This window comes from Phocoena sinus, chromosome 5 (assembly GCF_008692025.1).
Source record: "Phocoena sinus isolate mPhoSin1 chromosome 5, mPhoSin1.pri, whole genome shotgun sequence".
NCBI lineage: Eukaryota > Metazoa > Chordata > Mammalia > Artiodactyla > Phocoenidae > Phocoena > Phocoena sinus.
Window position 1 is genome coordinate 108,821,810 of NC_045767.1, and position 19,573 is coordinate 108,841,382.

Sequence of the window (19,573 nt, forward strand, 5' to 3'; positions counted from 1 at the left end):
CCAGGCTCTGCTCCCGTGACCTTCAAGTGCCACAGCCTAGGAGGTCTTGGGTAGACGGTTGCTGAGGGTGGCAAGTGAGTGAGTCTCTGTTTTCATAGTTTAAAGGCCCTGCTAGATGCACTTTTACTAGCATCTCCTGTGTAGCAGGTACTGAGACAGGGACAGGGACTCTCTTTTTTGTTTGTTTGCTCTCCAGGAATATGTACAGATGACACTACAACTAACCAGCCCCCAGGGCAGACTGAACTAGATAGATGTGTGATGTAGGCTGGGAGCCCAGAGGAGGTAGTGATTACCTTGATGGAACAGAGGGGAAAACTCTCAAGAAGGAGGTGGTTTTTGAGCCAGTTTTATAGGGACGTATTTTTTTTGATATACTAAAAATATGCTTATTTTTATAGCTTGCAGATAGTAGGTGACTCATTTTGTTTTTTTCTTTTTCTTTCAATGGCTAGTACTTGAAATTTTCAAGACGGTTGAGAAGAGAACTTAGTAGGAATGGAAAGAGGATGATTCAGACAAATTTTTTTTTCCTGAAATTAGGCATCCTGGCCCTTGATGACTTGATAATCTCTGGAAGCTGAGTTACTCATAACATACCCGAAAATGGTCTGTTCACGTTTTTTCCTCCCTTCCTCCGAAACACAACAGATTGCTGAGAAGGGCAGATGCACAAATCTGATGAACTCTCTTTCAATTTAAAGAGTGCCCAGGAGTATTCATTAAATCAGTAGCCGTGGTGGAGGTCTGCTCTGCAGAGCTCCGAGTCCACACTCCTGCCTTTGGGTCACTTATTAAATTAAACATTAAGCACATACCCACCCCGCACAGGCCTTACCCACAAATGATTAAAAAAAACTTCAGAACTTAACTCTAGTCTTTAATTTTTTTTTAATTGAAGTATAGTTGATACACAATATTATATAAGTTACAGGTGTGTACAATATAGTGATTCACAATTTTTCAAGGTTGTACTCCATTTATAGTTGCTATAAAATATTGGCTATCTTTCCTGTGTTGTACAACTCTAGTCTTTAATTTATCTTGTCGTCCTACTGTGTGGTGAGCACTGAATTGCGTATTGATCATTTCTCCTGGGCATTTACAAAACTCTAATATAGGTCTACTCTTAGCATTCACCACAAAGTCTGGCACGCAGTAGGCATCAGTGAACAGGTAAGTGGATGAATAGGGTACTGTCACAATACTCATGAAAGTCCTGGGAGAAGCAGCGTTCCTGATAAAGCATCCCTGTTTCCAAAGGTCAGATACATAAACCACCCTTTTGATAGCCCAGCAAATCACAGGGTGGTACCTGTGTCCTTGAGGTCCGGGGGAGAAGCCTGGGGTCTCCGCCTTAAGCTCACCACGTGCCGTGACCGGCCTCAGGTCACTTGGTCTCTCTGACTCTTGTTTTCTGAACTGGTTTCTTTAGGACATTAAATATCTGCATTCTGGTTTCATCTCTTAAACCTGTCTGATAATCCCCTCCCAACAGGTAACCTGTATGACTGTTTCTTCCTCTGGCCTCATGAAAAGTATCATGTCCCACCTGAAACTTCAGCCTCGTGAGCTAACCTTTCCTCCCTATCTTGTGTCAGACTCCCTTGATTTCTGACCTCATTTGTAAGGATTATGGAATGGACATACGGAAGCTGAGATCACAGCATTAGGATTTTGAAAAGTGAGAGATTCTAGTAGCAGAAGCACAGCAAGTTCTTCTCTGAGTCAGTGTATCTAGGATTAGTTATGAGAACAGTCAAGGTTATATGCAGGTACGTTTTTCTGGTAGATAATCCCAGGTGTTTTGTTTGGGGGCATCTCTTCCTAAACCTTGCTTTGCTGGACTCGGAACGCAAACGAATTGTCGTCATTGGCTTGATAGGCAGCGCAGAGTCGAGGCTGTTGGCTAACAGCAGGTTCTGCGGTTCACAGCAGACCACTTTCTAATCCATCCTCCCAGCACCCCCTGCTGTCGGTACCATCCATCGCCCCATTTTCCCGGTGAGGAAACATCACCTCTGTGGTTGAGTGGTTGAGTGTAAGACACTGAGTGACTTCATCAGGCCTGTGAGGGAGCTGACTGCAGGGCCCAGACTCTTTACTTCCAAGCGCTTCTGCCTGCTGGCACATACAATGTGCCACAAGGCCAAATGGAAATAATGTTTCAAGTTCATTGCTGTTTTCACTCACCTAACAGAGAAAACAGAATGTTTATTTTTGTGGATATTAATGCTTTATCCAGCCCCACTGATGCTTCATGAAACGGAGCCGTAGAAATCGGTCTATTTAAAATTTTTGCCCACCCCTCTAGGTTTTTAAGATACCAGCCTGCCCTATAAATAAACATAAAAAGTGCTGTCTACTAAATTTAGTGAAAATCAGTCAACTCCAATGAAAAGCAGAAATTTTATTCATTTTCCAAGTAGAAAATTTAAGTCAGAGGAAAGAAATGTAAGCTCTTCTCTGCAGTTTTATTTATTTTGTTTCTTAGACTTTCTGCCTTAGGTACTTGGCCCCTTCTGATGGAATCACTGAGAAGGGCCTCCACATAGTGCGTGGGGTTTGTAGGTTTTGTGGGATGATTTTGCCCAGTTCCTTGTGTCATGCACTTGGTAAGAATGCATCTGCGCTCACAGGGTGGCTGGCTGTGTAAGAATTCAGTGGACAGATTTCAGTGTCATCTGTCGGGGGAGGTTTAGTGGAGGAATGCCATAGCAGCCTCAATTCAGTGTTTCTTGAGAGCCCACTGTACTCACCACAGTACCCTATGCTGTTGTCAGATGTAAGAGCTTTATCTTTCCTGTGTTGTGTTTAATTCTCCTGAGGAGCCCTGCAGGGCAGTGGGTTAACACACTGACTAAAAAAAAAGAGTGAGACAGACACTCTTTTTTTTTTTTTTCTGACACATAGTTGATTTACAATGTTGTGTTAATTTCTGCTGTACAACAGCAAACTGACTCAGTTATACACGTATGTACATTCTTTTTTATATTCTTTTCCATTATGGTTTATCCCAGGACATTGAATATAGCTCCCTGTGCTATGGAGTAGGCCCTTGTTTTCCATCCAGTCTGTATGTAATAGTTGGCATCTGCTAATCCCAAACTCCAATTCCGTCCCTCCCCCACTCTCCCCTCCCCCTTGGCAACGCAAGTCGAGACAGACACTCTTTTTTCAAGATTTTTTTTTTGATATGGACCATTTTTAAAGTCTTTATTGAATTTGTTACAATATTGCCTCTGCTTTACGTTTTGGATTTTTGGCCCCGAGGCACGTGGGATCTTAGCTCCCTGACCAGGGATTCAACCTGCACCCCATGCGTTGGAAGGCAAAGTCCTAACCACTGGACTGCCAGGAAGTCCTGAGACAGACACTCTTGGGTCCAGATCTCACCTCTGGCATTGAGGAGCTGGGAGGACTCTGAGAAGGTACCTGAAGCTGTTCCCTCCCCAGAGGAAAGAGGAGGGGAACGAGTCACTTACCCAAAAGGTGACAGGCACAGCAGCACCTTCACGGAATCTAAAAAATCTACATACAGCTGACCGGACTCCCAAGAACATGCTGCCAGGGTGAAAGAGCACCAGACAGCTGCTAGCACATCAGGAGCCACGCAGGGCAGAATTTCAGGAAAAATCCAGCATGGCTCCTGTGAGACTGGAGGGAGATGTGATTACCCTCCGAGTCAGTGACTTCTGCTGCTACGTGTCTGTCCGTCTTTGTGTGCAGCCTCAAGATATGTGGTCTTATTTGAACAAATTCATTTGCCCAGCTGGTTATTCCCCATTTAATGTCATAATCTTTTGTTTCTGACATCATGGAAAAGAGTAAGGTGTCTCCGAGGAACAAAGGAACAGAAAGGATATCATGATGATGTTTGGTTGTCGAATGGATTGTTTTCCAAGAGTTTTGCTCTGGGTCTCTCGTTACCTTGAAATGGCCTGGTTTTCGGTCTGGATGAATTGCCTATAAAATAATTTCCCATGATAGATATCTGTCTATCCCATAGGTAATACTACTTTAAAGCTAATAGTTAGAAAAGCAACTGAACCTTATGGACTGCTTTTAACCGCCCAGACTTATTGAGTAGCAAAGGACTCACCGTGTAACCATAGCTGAAGGAAAATCCATTTGGTCAACACCATCGCTCACCATATTTCAGCTTCATGCACTTTACAAAATCGATTTTACTGTTCATTTTATAAAATTGCCCCCAGTGCTCGTCAGCTTAAGGGTGCTTTCACAGTTAGTCTGTGCACCGAAAAAATAACCCATGTTTTTATTCTGGTCAAGTCGGATCAAAAGGTGCGTCTTCTAACTTGACTCCCGCAAAACCCGCAGTTCATTCACTTCAGGTGCAAGTGGCAAGGGGTTTTCTGAGGTGAGTCCCCTCTGGGCCCAGGCACCTGCCCACTGGGGGGTGCAGTCCTGAGCGCCAGCCTTGGGGACTCTGAGGGACTCTGTCCCCAGCCCATCCCGAAGCCTCATTTCCTGTCTATACAGTAGACAGGTTTCCTTTTGGGGACAGTTAACAGAAAGCTTCAGCTGAGTAACACAGGTTTCGCCCGTGGCGGGACCATTTTGACAGCAGTGGTTTTAGGCTCACTGAAGTGTGATTACCATCAGAATTGATTTCTTGACAACATCCTCTTTGTGTCCGATTCTCGCAGTCTTTGATTATGCCTGTCTGCTGTCAACTTTTATTACCTGAATTATTTGGATTTTGATTGTCCAAGGGAAAGTCCTCCTCTCAAATTGGTTTCTCTCAACGTCTCTCCTGGGGTGAATGCATCACAGAGAATGTAGACTCATTTCCGTGCGTTTAAGCCAGGGGTCAGTGAGAACGCTCCCGGAGTCCAACTCAGAGGTGTGTGCTTCCCGGCTTTGCTGGGAACAGAGCACAAGTGAAATTGATGGAACCGGAGTTTCGCTCCGATTTGAGGGGCTCCCAAGCTCTCTGGGAACATGACCCAGAGGTGGAAATTGTGGGGACCAGAATAGGACTGTAGACCCATCTAATCATGTATTCCTTGAGTCAGACTAAAGAGCATACCCTTGGTGTTTTGAGTCAGTTTCAGAGCTGTTTGAAAGTGGCAGTGATGGTTCAGGATTCCAGCTTCCTCCACACACTCGGTGGAGAGTGATGTTTTCTGTGCCAGCCTCACACCACCAATTAACTACCTTTTGTTTTCCCCACTGATGAATCCTCTGGATGAGTCTTTTTTTTTTCCCTTCTCTCTCACTGAAGGATTTCCACAGCCCCTCCTTGTTTCCGTGAAAAGCAGAGGGAGGCTCCGTTCACAGCATAGACCCCCCCTCCTGCCCCACTGCAAGTCCCAGTCCCTCCCACGGCCGTCCCTCGTAGGGGCCTCCTATCACCTAATTTCCATTTCCACCCCAACACTAGCAGTGATGTTATCTTCAGGGCCATGTTTCACAAAGTTGTTGGGTCCGAGTTCTTTTTTTCTCTCACCTTGTAAGAAGGATTAGACTCACGGGAGTGATGTGGAAGCACAGAGCTCCCGTCGACGTGCAGATGCCGGGCCCTCTTCCCGTGGCGCGGCCCCTGTGGGTACCTCCCTTCTTAGGGCGACTCCTCCTGGCTCCTGTGAGTGCAGCCCGGGCGGAGCTGTTGTCAGTTGCAGGTACGGGGTCCCTCGAGCTGTCAGCCACTCCCCCCCACAGCACGACCTGCCCAGTTAGGTATAGCCTCGTGCGTGAGTCACCCGCATCGGAGGAGCCAGAGTGCGATGAAATACCATGTGCTTGACGCCGAAACTGTGAGTGACAACAGGGTTTGTTTTGCAGTGTCAGGGATGCTGCAGAATCAGGCAGCACCCATGCAGGTGCGCTCCCTGACTTCTCTGGGGAGGGGTGTGGAGGGACGCAGGAGAGAGGCTCCGGGGGTGTTCCGGCCACCCTCCTGTCCCCCCGGAAGCCCTGTATGGGGGGTGCCACCGTTCCTCCCCACCCCCCCGACCTGGGAACTGGTGTGTGTCAGCCACAGCGGAGAGCACCACGTGGTCTAGGTGTAACTTGGCAATGGCAGCACCTGAACTCACCATTTTCTCCTCCTAATTTCTAAGCTAATTGCTGAGGGCCTTTGCTACATTTTTAATATGTTAAGAACCTTTCAACAGCTGGCAGCTCTCAAAATAATGCAAGTGGTGGGGAAGTGCATTCCTTGGATGGGCAAGTTGCCTCGTGCTGTGCCCAGCCCTGGCGGGTGTTCAGTTTCAATCCCCAGGAAGGCGGGGATGTGACTGTCCTTTGTCAGCGGCAGCGGAACCCAGAGGGTGAGAGCACAGGCTGCAGAGTCCCAGCTGTACTGTTTTCTCACCGTGGGACCTCAAGCAAGTCAGTGCTCAGCGCGTCCCCACCTGTAAAAGAGAATTCCACTAGTACCTCGCCCACAGAGTCGCTGTTGGCACTGGATGAGTTAATGTACAGAAAGCACCCATTATTGTTGCTGTTGAAGCTACTATTAACATCATTAGCAGCAGCAGTAGCCACGTGCCGTCCCCACCCTTCCCCCCGCAGGGCTGCCCGCTGATCCCCATGTAGCAGGTATTCAAGCAATAAAACCAGGGTCCCCATAGCTGACGGGTCACTCCCTGCCACATAACCAGCTGTCCCATAATGTGTGCTCTGTGGCCTTTTTCTTCTCCGAGTCTGCCACCGGGCAGCTGTCTCTATCGGGTTTCATTCGCCTTCTAAATATAGTCCAGCCTCATCCTGCCTATCATCAGATTCCCAGGGTGTGTGACTTAGGACAGGAATGGAAGTTGAGAAATCAGCCTTCCTCCTCTTGCAGCAAGATAGTCTTCTGGCATTTGGTCATCTCTGAAGGTAGGCCGGAAAAGTCGGCTGCGGGGCACCTGGTTTTAGGGCCCGATGCAAGTGTGGGTCAGGTTCCTTCCCAAAGCAGCAGGGAAGGGAAGGTGACCTCTCTGCCTTGCCTCACCCCAGCAGTGACCAGCAGACAGACCCACTGGCAGTGGAGGGTTCGTGTCTGCATCCAAGAGGCTGGCTTGGCATTGGCTTTGGCTTTGGGTGTCATGGGATGCTTTGGGAAATTTGAGCAAAATGTGAAAAGGATGCTTCCCAGTTAGTCGCAGAGCTGTAAAGAGTGTCTGGTGTTACACAAAAGCCAGGACCAATTGTCCATGCCACTTGGGCTATCTCCCTTTTTTTTTTTTTTTTTTTTTTTTTTTTGCGGTACGCGGGCCTCTCACTGTTGTGGCCTCTCCCGTTGCGGAGCACAGGCTCCGGACGCGCAGGCTCAGCGGCCGTGGCTCACGGGCCCAGCCGCAACGCGGCATGTGGGATCTTCCCGGACCAGGGCACGAACCCGCGTCCCCTGCATCGGCAGGTGGACTCTCAACCACTGTGCCACAAGGGAAGCCCCGGGCTATCTCTTGAAGGAACAGTTTGAGACATAGTCGGCCGGGAGACTTGACACCCTGTGTAGCTGAAGGTTCAGCTCTGTCTGATGTGGGATAGATTAGTGCTGGCTTGTTGCCTCTGAGAAGGACGTTAAGGGTTTCCTAATGCAGTGGCCTTTCTGCGTTGCTCTTTTTTTTTTTTTGGCTGCACCACACGGCTGTGGGATCTTAGTTCCTCGACTAGGGATTGAACCCGTGCCCTTGGCAGTGAAAGTGCAGAGTCCTAACCACTGGACTGCCTGGGAATTCCCCAGCGTTGCTCATAATATGGTTTTCATGTAAGGGAATTAACTGGTCCATTGTTTTCCCGAGAAAACCAGATGGCTGCGCGGCCATATTCACAGGGACTCCTGAGATCTGGGCCAAGCATTTGCCAATCTCACAGAAAAATGAAGAAGGCCTTACCTAGAATGCTGTGTGTTTTTTTCTTGGTAAGCGGGCTTCTGATGTAAAGAGCCTGAGCGGGCAGCCCATGTGTGACTTTGCATCCATCTGTCATTCTCCGGGCGGGGGCAGCTCGGCCTCCTGCAGCCCTGCTGCCCACAACTCGCCCTGTCACGATCGCAGCCTTTCCCATCCACTGCAGATTGTGTACTGAACCCATATATCCCCCAGTGAAGCACAGCTGCAGCTCAGAGAGGCTGCCTCACAGCACTGACACGAAAAGACAAACAGAAATCTGCACGAAAAGACAAACAGAAATCTGACTTGCCATGTTATCCATCCAACAAAACAACCACCCAAGGGCAGAGGAATAGATATTCATCACGTCCCAGCAACTCAGCCAGGCCTGTGAGTTCAGTATTTCTAGGTGGATTTAGAAAACCTTTCCTCGGCAAAGCAGAGTCCTCCTGACAGCTCTTTTCACCAGCAGGCCAGCCTCTCTGGGTTAGAACAAAGGGAATCCCACTTATGTGATTTGGGCCGGTAGCCGGTTTTCTCCCTCTCCAGTGGTTTGTGTGCCATTGTGGAAGTTTGAATACTTTTCCATAAGTTAAACAGAACTTTCTCTTCATGCTGCCTGAATTTGCCTTTATCTGTAGTCAAGCTTTGGCTGCTGAGGTGGCCTTTGCCCAGGTTTAGCATGAGCAGAATAATACCATCAGCTTGAAAAGAGATTCAGGAGATGATTATGGGATGATTCAGTAGGCTTGTCACCAGAGAATGCAACTGTTATAAAGGGCACGTAGTTTGTTTTTGTTTTCGTTTTTTTACAGAATTTCTATTTTAGCAGCTGTGTGCCTGTGTGTTTATTACAGCATCTACAATAACGAAACATTGAGAGCACTTTTGTTAGTGTGTCTCGCTTCTTCCCAGTATCGTATTTTTCCAGAATGTTCTTGGTTAATGAAGGTTCTCTGAAAGGGGCGAGGGTGAGAGCCTTACCTGCAGTATAAAGTGAAAAAGGAATATTTTAAGGAAAGTGTGGTTTGATTTGAATTTCAGCAGGTAGGGGAAACCTACTATTTAAAATGCATTTGGAAACTTCAGCCTCTCAGATGTGGGTGGAACATGTTTTTATTTTCTTCATTGAAAAACAAGAGGTGGGCTTAGCCAGATTTCTTGGTTTTGCCAAATCCACCTGAGCAGGCAATGTACTGTATAATTCAATGAGTGCCTTGGGGATTACTCTTAGGCATAATTGTGGCAATTCCAATATTTAAAGGTGAACATGGTATGATAAAGGGTGAGCATTCACATGTGATTTTTTTTAAGAAAACACAAGGCGATGGGAGACGTCGATTCACCCATCGATGCTAACCAGGCAGCTGCCGTGACCCAGCACTGACGTAGCTCTAGTCACAGAGAGAACGGGCAGTGTGGCCCCTGACTCACAGAGTTGGCGGTCCAGAGGGGGAGGAAGAGTAGGGGCTTCTTCAAGCACGTCTCCTTGATGAGCCAACCCAGGTGATTGTTTTCGCAGAGCGCAATGAGAGCCAGGATCAGCTGGGCCTCTCTAGACTCAGAGGCCTGGCACTACCCTCCACCCATCACGTGGTCTAAGTGGGTCACGTGCCTGTGTTCTTACTCATTTTGAAAACATGTGAAAACCACTTCTGTCCACTCTGGGGATGATGTGAAGAGTACAGTTATGATCCACGTTTGATTTTTCAGAAGTAGAATATTCTGTTTGTTCCTTCTTGGTCTGCTGCTTTTCTTACCTTCTTTTTCTAGCCATTGCTAGGACTTACAGGAGAAGACAGGCCTGGGAAGAGACAGGATGGTAAACTCAGGCTAGACATGCTGCTCAGGGATAAACGCTGTAGGGTAGGGTACCCATGGCTGACACTGAGAGGGCGACTGAGTTCAGGGGATGTCAGGTTTCATCGTCCTCTGGTCCGCAAAGTCCAGGCTGTCTGCAGTATGTTCCTTCCTTTGACAGAATGCTGTATAAATGCATGGTGACAGTAGTAGAAGTAGTAGAATATTGCTGTTTACTGAAAGGGATCAGAATTTTCTGGTGACATCCTTGTTTGGGGAAGTACCAGTAGATGTCTCAGGGATGCAGAGGGTGACAGTTTCAGAATACTGATCTTTCATTTTCTGGAGGCTTTATATCATTTCCTTTTTCTTTACAGAATGAAGTTGGCCTACTGGAGTTCTTCCAAAATGTGATAAAAGAAACTAGGGCAGAGCCAAAAAAAGTGACTAGTTGGGTCCTCAACACTTTTCTGGGCTTTTTAAAGCAACAGAACCTTGCCGTCAGTGAGAGGTGAGTGGGGTCTGGGGGTGCATTTTCCTTTCTGGTGAACTCTGTGTCCAGAAGCAGTTGACACAGGGCAGGGCTGGTGTTCTGCCCTCCTTCTTCCCCCTCAGGATCTCCTGACGAGACACAGACATCCCCTTTGAATGTCAGAGTCTAAAGCTGTCCGCCATCCCCTTCACATCTGAAAGCTCATTTATTCCGATCTCTGACCGTCCACGCTGTCCTTTTTACTGTGCTGGGCTGGAGACCTACAGATGAGTAAATGAGGAGTGTCCTACCTGCAGGGCATCCAGGCTGTAAGAAAGCAGACAGTCGGCTCAGTACGATCCCGTTACACCGCAGGTGTGTTCAGGCCACCATGAATGCACAGGAAGGGGACCTTCACCGAGGCTGGGGCGTCCACCAAACTTTCCCTCAGGAGGGAGAGCGAGTTTCCCTCAGAGACCAAGCCCTGAGGAGTTGCCAAGTGGAGGGAGGGTTCTGAGCATTCTGGACCGTAGATGCAATTGTGCGACACTCAGAGACAAGAGGCATGGTGGGCTCAGGAGGCCCAGAAGCTCCAGGGTGCTCGGGAGGGAGCAGGGGAGCTGCAGGGATGGGCAAGGCCACCCGGGAGGCTTCACACGCCTTTGTCGGCAGCTGTCAAAGGCCTGAGAGCACACGCTCACTCCAGGTCCCCTCTGGGGGGATGGGATGGAAGGTGGAGCCGAGGTGGGAAGCCCAGTTGGGTACCTCTTACAGGAGCGCCCGTGCGAAACGCCCTGTGCCTGGGCCCGAGTGTGGTGGACCAAGGTGCGGACAGTGTTCTCAACTCCACATGACTCCACCTCCCTCACGCGGGCTTGGGGCGAGATGGAGTGGAGCCTTTCAACCTGGTGGGAGGTAAAGAAAGAGGGACAGGTGGGGAGGATGCCATGTTCCTTTAGGACATGCAGGGTTTGAGTTGCCTGTGGGACAGATGTCCCCCTCGTGGGGTGACTGATAGGCAGTCAGATACATGGGCCTACATCTGCTGGGAGGCATCTGGGAGTGTAAATCCGAGAGTTCTCACTTGTTCAAAACTCAGCACCTGTTAATTGAGACTCTGCCCTATGCTAAGTTCTGTGCTGAGCGTGGGGAAAGCCGGTCCACGAGGCAGACGCGTTCCCCGTGGTCCTTACAAAGCAGCGAGTTGGGTGCCCTGAGAAGGGGGAGAGAAGAGCTGAGCTCCCTGCTGAGTGAAGGGTGAACGGGGCCCAGCAGGCCAAGTCCAGCACACGCTCCAGGCGTGGAGAGCAGCGTGTGCACGTGGCTCGAGGGGAGCCCGAGCGTGGCATCTCGGGGAAGGCAGGGCACGGCCCAGTATAAGCAGATCGTGGACTCAGCAATGTGTAGATGGTACTGGAAGCCATTGGAGCAGGTGAGAGCTGTGGGGAGGATACCGTGTGACCGGGCCTGAGACTCCCTGGACTACCCAAGGAGCATGGGCAGGGAAGGAGGGACAGAACCAGGACCATGGGTGTCGCAGGAGCCAGAGAAAAGGAGAGTGTGAGGAAGGAGAGAACGGGCAGCAGGTTTAAATGTGGGTGTTCATCAGGGACACGCAGGCAGGTGGCGCCCCGCGGGAGGCCGAGCTCTTCTTGGGGAGCGTCGTTGCTGCAGCAGCGCCCACGGCCATATGGGGAAGCAGAGCCGGGGAGACAGGCGTGTGCTGACTGATACGTGAGTCCAAGGAGTCATCTGTTCAGAGAAGTTACCCCTGTGCGATGCTGGCTTCATGTTCGGCCTCTTGCTCGCAGTGTGTTTGCACAGGTACCAGCGTGGCCATGTGGCTCTGTTTCACCTCCTCACGTGGCTTCTTACCAGCCGTGACCTTGGATGAGTCACCCTCAGTGCCGTCACTGTAAATGACAGTGATAGTGCCTGCCTCCGAGGGTTTTTGAGAGGAAAACACACGGCGCCCGTGGGCCCTTAGTGTCCATTTCCTTCTCTATTCCGTGATGGTATGTGAGGTACCAAAACGATGTCCCCCCCTCCCCGCCCCGATCCCCAAACTCCCATGGCATCTGTTGCCTGTTTCTTTCCTTCTTGTCCTCTCCGGTTTGACCTCTCTACTCAGAAACTTCAGTCTTCACACTGAAAAGCCCGGGCCCATTCAGGCAGAGTTGATGGAGGAGGTATAGCTGTACCAGAGCCTGAATGACTCTGGAGAGGTCTTCGTGAAGGAGGGGCCAGGCGACATCTGTGGGGAACCAGGGCGTGGGGATGGCAAAGAAGCAGCAGCTTTGGGGAGCAGGGGGAGCATAGCTGGGAGGAGCAGAGGGTGGAAAATGGCAGAAAAGTACAGTTGACCATATGATTGGGGTCGAGCCAGAACATGGAGGGTGTGGAAAGTCGCGGGAGTTGAGCCGTGAATCCGGCACTGGCTGTAGAGCACCCTCTGTGCGGAGCTCGTAGAGAGCCAAGCAGGACACTGGCCTGGCCCTTAAGAAGCTCTGTGTCCTGGGGAGGACTGGACTTGTGCACTAACGCTTTTACCTCAAGGCAGAATGGAGTGCTTCTTGTTTAGAACTAGTCACAGTGCGGTGCAAGTAGAGAGGGGCGAGACCACGTTCACCTGAAAGGCTCCGGGAAGGAGTGGTTGGAGCTTTGGGAGGAGATCTAACTCTTAGCTTTAAAATGTGTTTTCCATGTTGCTGACTGATTGCTAGAGTCACTGAATTTCAGTCTCAGCAGAGACCTGAGCTACCTCTGGTTCAGCTCTTTCATTTAGCAGAGGAGGAAATCCAGGCCCCTAGAGGTAAGGTGCACAACTGCTCAAACCGGAAGCCAGCCCCCTGACTTCCAGACCAGTTTCTCTATATGTTGATCTATGACATGAGGGGGTTTGCTAACAACCATTTTAGGAGCTTCTACAGGAGCTGAGATTGATAAATTAGACTGTCAAGGGAACTTGGAGCCTCTGGTATTTATCCAAACAGTTCGTAAGCACTAGAGTCTTAAGAACTCCAAGGGGGGCTTCACCTGGTAGCACAGTAGTTAAGAATCCGCCTGCCAATGCAAGGGACACGGGTTCGAGCCCAGGTCCTGGAAGATCCCACATGCCGCGGAGCAACTAAGCCCGTGCGTCACAACTACTGAGCCTGCGCTCTAGAGCCTGCAAGCCACAACTACTGAAGCCCGTGTGCCTAGAGCCCATGCTCCGCAACAAGAGAAGCCACCGCAATGAGAAGCCCACGCACCACAACGAAGAGTAGCCCCTGCTCGCCGCAACTAGAGAAAGCCCGTGCGCAGCAACTAAGACCCAACACAGCCAAAAATAAATAAATAAAATGAATAACTTTATCAGAAAAAGAAAAAAGAACTCCAAAGGCACCAAACTCTAAATAAAAGTGTGCTTGGTTGTTCCAAAGTCAAGTAAGGAGGAAGCTAAGCAACAGTTCTGTGCTAGAGTTTATGTAGAACAGGAACTGAACAGGAAGCAGGCTCTGTGTAGCAGCTCTCACAGTCTACAACCTGTCTCACAGTTCAGACAACCATTGCCTGGGCTGCATATACCAGCCTCACCTTGGAGCAAACATTAACCAGTGAGCAACCTCGGCAGCTGGGCTAACGTTTCCAAAGCCTAGAAGGGCAGTAGCTGCAAAGCTAGCAGTAGTCTCACGATGACACCAGGCAAGGGACACTCCAGAGGTCACGTTGGCAGGAAGTGATTTTGCAAGTGAGCGTCCATCTTTAAAGACCTCTCAGAAGACTGGTGTTTAAAGGGTCTGGCCAGAAAAGTGCTTGTTGAACTTGGCTTTTTCATTATTTTGAGCATATTGCTTTTTTGGTTAATAACTCATAGCTATTCATACCAGGTTTGATTTAGTTAGGAAAGTGGAAGTTACTGATTCCCTGACCAAATATTTCCTGGTAATATCAGGCAGGTGCAGCTGTCCAGTTGTTCACTCCAGCCGAGGGCCTGAACTTCCGGGTCAGCTGCGGGCAGCAGCTCCTGAGGCGCTAGGAAACCAGGGAAGGCCTTTGAGCTGAGAAGGGGCTGAGGCTGACAGGAGGATTAGTCCGGCAGCGTGATATGCGGGGCAGCGTCCAAGAATGGGATGTAGGAGGTGGGAGCCTGCTAGAGGTCACAGCCGCAGGCCTGTTTGTATACAGCCTGTGAGCTAAGGATGATTATTACCTCGTATATTTAGAAACCAAAACAAAGAAGACTACATGACCGAGACCAGGTGTGTCCCACGGAGCCTTAAATATTTGCTCTCTGGCGCTTTCCAGAAGTTTGCCGACCCCTGGCTTAGAACATGTGTGGGGAGACAGGAGCCCGGGCCACTCCTCGCCAGTGGGAAGAGGTGGAGGAGGGCAGTCAAGGAGGGGAAAGAGACTGGGAGGCCCAGGGAGAAGGCGTTTTCTCAGGGGGTGCAGCAGGGTGGGAAGCTGTTATGTTTGGTAATTAGTGAGGGGAGGTGATTTTAAAAGAACAGCATCTGCAGAGGGATAGGGTTGGGATCCAAACAGCAAGGGCAGACAGTAGCCACTGATGCTCTTCATTGGTAAAAAATAATAATAAGGTCAGGCCGAAGCAAGTGACTGCGAGATCACTTGGAGGCACTGTCAAGACAGGGCAGATCCGAGCACTCGTGAAGGTGTGGGGTTAAAGCCGCAGGAGGGAGGAACCCGGCGTCCGAGTAGGGTGCGTAGCAGTGGCAGGTGATGCGGGCAAGAGCATGGGTCCAGGGGGCTGTCTGATGGAAGAGGAGGAGGCGGGCACCCCAGAAAATTCTGAGCCTTCCATCAGCGGGTGACCTTATGATGCGGGAGGTGAGGGTCCGTGCTGAGAAGGGGCGTGGGAAGGAGGCGCTCTAGAACAGCAGCTTGGGTGGGAGTGCCAGGCAGGGGCGCTGGGACGTTAGCGAGGTAAACAGCAGGATTGCTGAGCAGCCACCTAGGTGTCCGTGTCTCCCTGTCTTTCTCCGCGAGCCTCTGTGTCCCATGAGCTTGGGCCTAAAATGAGCTCAGGGTTTGTGACAGGCGGCACATTTCACAGGAACGGGGGTGGCTGTGGAGGTGTCAGGGTGTCTGCTTCCAGAGTCCAGGCTGGAGATAGAGTCGTGATCCCATAAGAGCTCTAGGGGACTGGGTGAAGTTGGAAGGCTTGAGAGATGCCATTTCCCTTCGTCTGCAGATGCGCCGGGCTGGGGATGGGAGACTAGCCTTCCACGTCGGGCTCTTCTTTAGTGGAGACACACCCACGGCCCAGAAACCAGCGTGATCTGACAGCAGCCAATTGTGCTTCTGCTGCCGTTCTGTTCCAAATCGGCCGATTTATTTATTTAACCTGATGAGGGGGGCCTTTGAAGGCCAGGGTGACAGGTCCTGATCTTTGTCATCGTCTTACTGGAGGTGAGCCCTGGCACAGCTGGAATTAGTAGACACAGTGTCCCAGCCATCCCTGTTGGGGGGAAGGAGCCTGTGACACAGATACTGCTGACCTACTATGTGTCGAGCACAGTGGGTACAAAAGGGCGATTGAGAAATCCCAAGTCAGTGGAGGTATTTCATAGTGAATGAAGGTCATTGGATGAAAGGCAAAGTATTTTTAGTCATGCTGTACTCTATTTGTGTCCTTCTCTGTCTTCACATCCCTTTATCATCAGCTCATGTGGGAGTGGGGACCCTTTTGTTTGCAGGCTTGAGAAATCTAGTTCAACCTCAGTGCTTATTACAGGTTCTACACACAGTCTACACTCTAACTGGCCTTTATGTTTACTAGGATCGTAGAACATCCAAGAAACCCGAATTTTTAAAAGAACGTGGATTCTTTATTACTTGTCAATAGGGTGGGAAGTTAGAGAAAGGGTGTCTTGATTTCCCAGCCCTCTGACCCTCATCCTGCTGAGATTTAATCAGGGTGGTCCAGACACTCTGCAAACCTAATATCCTCTTGGAATGATCTTTTATCCATACTTCGGGATAAGCAGACACTTGCAGGACAGTGGGCCGCCTCTGTGTGTCAGCTGCCTCACGTGAACAGCCCTGTGAGGTTTCACTGCACCTGAGTCAGACCCGGTGCACTTGCACTCGGTTGGCCTGGAATTCCAGGAAATTGGCGCAGGGGCTAAGCGGTAGTTTCCTTTTTACTATCTAAGAGCTTAACAAAGAAATCAGTAGTGAGTAATGGGAACTGAGACTTAAACAGAAGGTGTTTTCAAGTAGTGTTAAAGTTCCAGAAGCTTTCGTTTACACAGACACACTAACGTGCTATTTATAAGTCGTTCCAGTCTATTTAAAACTGGTCCCCTCATGCCCTCAGACAGACAGCGTTCATTAGCCTAGTTGCTACATGTGTTTAAAAGTAGCAAAACTGTGTATTTTAAAAGAATAATCTGTAATTCAGTCTTTTCCACTAATCCTAGGCACTCACCGCCCCCCTCACCCGAGAATGTCAATTAATGACACTTTACGCCTTTGGTTGCCTCTCCTCCTTTTATATCATGGGATCTTGGCAAATAAGTCCCTTCCTAGAAGTGTAGGCATAATGAATTCCAGGCCCTTCTGTGAGAAGCTGTTGAGAGCCTGCGGGAGAGAGCAGTTTGTGGATGCCCATGAGGATGGCTGACGACATGGCTGGTAGTCACTGCGTCCCTAAAAGACAAGTTCTTACGATTAAAAAGAATTTATATTTGCACAAAAACACTCGAAAACTGGCCTTGTTAGTGGTTTTGTTTGAAGTAATTTTTAGGCTGATCTTTCAATCGAAAATATTTAATTACTGGGTTTTGGTTTTTTTCTCTTCTCGTCATGGTTCATGAATTCTGCAGCCACCTCCTTTTTTTGACTAATTAAACTGAGCAGTTGTCTGTCACTACAACTTCTGCCAAACTGCGGTTATTGTTGGGTAGTAAAATAAAGAAAAACAACACAGGTCACAAAAATGTGTTCTATCCTAAAGTACAAAATAACTAAATAACATAGAGCCTAACTGGCCTGTTACTTTTATTCCTGGGTGTGGATTTGATTATTCAAACCTACAAAATCACGTGCTTTGATTTTAAATAACCATGAATGCATACACCGACAGAGTGAAATGTACATGTTTCTTCTCTCCTTTTGGGGCTGCTAGTCCTGTCACACCCTCTGCCCTGGCTGAGCTGCTGACCTGCTGGACAGGAAAGCCATCTCTTCATCCGCAGCTAAACAGGTATGTCCCCACCTCCCAAAGGGTCCGACCACCCTGCCAGCCCCGTACATGTTTTATGTGAAATTCAAATGCCATCACTAAGTGCATTTCATCTTTGAAGTTTTAAATGCTTCTAAGGGCTATTTTTATACTGAGAGGTAGAAACATTTTATTTAGCAAATGAAATAAAGCCAGTACTATGTATGACGCAGGTAATTTGCTTCTCATCTTTGCTAACCAGACGGCGTAGTTGTTTGGCTTTGCCCGGAATGTTTCCCAAACATTTGTTTATGTGAAAGGTGGGCCCTGAAGCTCCTGGGGGCTTTGGCCTGTGCGCTTCCCCCGTGCCCTGTGTGGCCGACACTGCTCCCTGGCCCTTGTCCTCCCTCTCCTGTCCTCTGCAGCCTCCCACCCAGTACCAGGGGCTCGTTTGTCTTGTCACGTGGTTGCCCCTGAAAGTCAGTCTTCCAGCAAGAAGGGTGAGGCCAGACAGACTGCCTCCCACTTAGTAGATCAAATTTAACACACAGGCCCAGTGTGTGAAAACCCAGACAAATAGCATCCTCATCAAAGGCGGCCTTCCGCCTCATCTCCAGCCCCACCTGACAGTCTCAGGTGGGCGCAAGGTCCCTGGAACTCAGAAAACTCTTACAAATAAGCACCCAGAAAGATAAAGAACACCAAGGCGGCTGCCTGATCTCGACTTGAGATATCACAGCTGTCAGTTCTTCAGCCGGTAACTTAATGTTATTTTAATGGTGCCTTTGGCATTTAATATTTATACATGTCCTCAGTCGTGGCAGGTTACATAGTGAGGCTTTGGAAAAGCGGCTGCTTTTGGCTAATTACGAGGCACCATGGAGCATACACCCAGCTCTGTGCTGTGAAACTGGGGATAGGAACTAATAAAGGCTCTGTTTACCCACCACCAAGTGAGGCTGTCAAGTATAGGGACTGCTCCACATTTAGGAAAGGGTTTTGGTTGCCTGGATGTCAGAGGAATACAAATGTTTATGAGAGTGCTCAGCAGTAGCAGAATGATTAGATGGCCGGAGGGCAGAAAGAAACTGTATATACACGTAAGAGCAAATGAATTGTTGCATTTCAAACCAAAGAGGAAAAAAACCTTCCCCTTCCTACTCCTCCTGCCCCAGCAAAGAAAACCTAGTGCAGATAATATGTTAGGTTCAGAGGGGAGAGACTAGGACTGCCGGGGATGCTGACAGCTGGATTCAGATAGAGATAGAGACATTTTTGGATTCTGTTGGCTTCTAGCGTGTTTAAAGGAGGTGGGGTGAATCCTGGCTTCTGTAAGAACCAAAATAAAAGTCTGATTGTGTGTCCCATGAGGGCATCTCCCTTATACACCATTGCCTTAGGGGATTTGCTTTTTAATTTTTCTACCTTGTTCTGTTTTTTTTAAAAATCACTGATTTTCTGGTGGAAAAAAAAATGGTATTTGTTCATTGTAACAACTTAAGTAATGCTGAAAAATATAAAGATTTTCCAGTTCTACCACCTTGAAATAACTACCATTAATACTGGGTGAACGGGACTTCCCTGGACGTCCAGTGGTTAAGACTCCGCGCTTCCATTGCAGGGGGTCTGGGTTCAACCCCTGCTCGGGGAACTAAGATTCCACATGCTGCACGGCGTGGCCAAAAAATTTTAAAAATTAAAAAAAAAAAAATTGGGTGAGCATCATCCCAGGCAGCTTCCTGTGCACACATACAGTTAGCAGGGTGGATTGTGGGCTGGGCAGACAGGAGGTTAGAAAAATAAGGCTTTTGAAAATAAGAGGTTTTAGTGTACTGTTTTTTAGTTTTATTTTTTAAGAAGCCTACAGTTGATTGGTTTTTAGTATAGTCACAAGGTTATAACCATCACCACTATCTAATTCCAGAACATTTTCATCACCGCAAAAACATAACCCTGCATCCAATTAGCAGTTTCGCCCCATTAACCCCTTTTACCCTAGGCAACTGCTAATCTACTATCTGTCTCTATGGATTGGCCTAGTCTGGACATTTAAGATAAATGGACTCATACGATATGTAGCCTTTTGTGTCTGGCTTCTTTCACCTAGTGTCATGTTTTCAAAGTCCATCTATGTTGTGTCAGTACTTCATGCCTTTTTATGGCTAAAGAGTATCCCATCGTGTGGGTAGAACCACATTTTGTCTACCATCCATCAGTAAGTGGACACTTGTGTTGTTTCCTGTTTTTGGCTCTTATGAATGCTGCTGCTGTGAACATATATGT

At 48.8% G+C, this 19,573-nt stretch overlaps 1 protein-coding gene across 1 annotated transcript in view; it reads left to right on the forward strand.

Moving 5' to 3' along the window:
• Positions 1 to 19,573, forward strand: part of GATB (glutamyl-tRNA amidotransferase subunit B) — a 74,737-nt gene that overhangs the window by 47,180 nt on the left and 7,984 nt on the right. Inside the window, 3 exon segments of the mRNA XM_032632822.1 lie at positions 10,025 to 10,158; positions 17,255 to 17,283; positions 17,286 to 17,332. Coding sequence (XP_032488713.1) covers positions 10,025 to 10,158; positions 17,255 to 17,283; positions 17,286 to 17,332 — 210 coding nt within the window.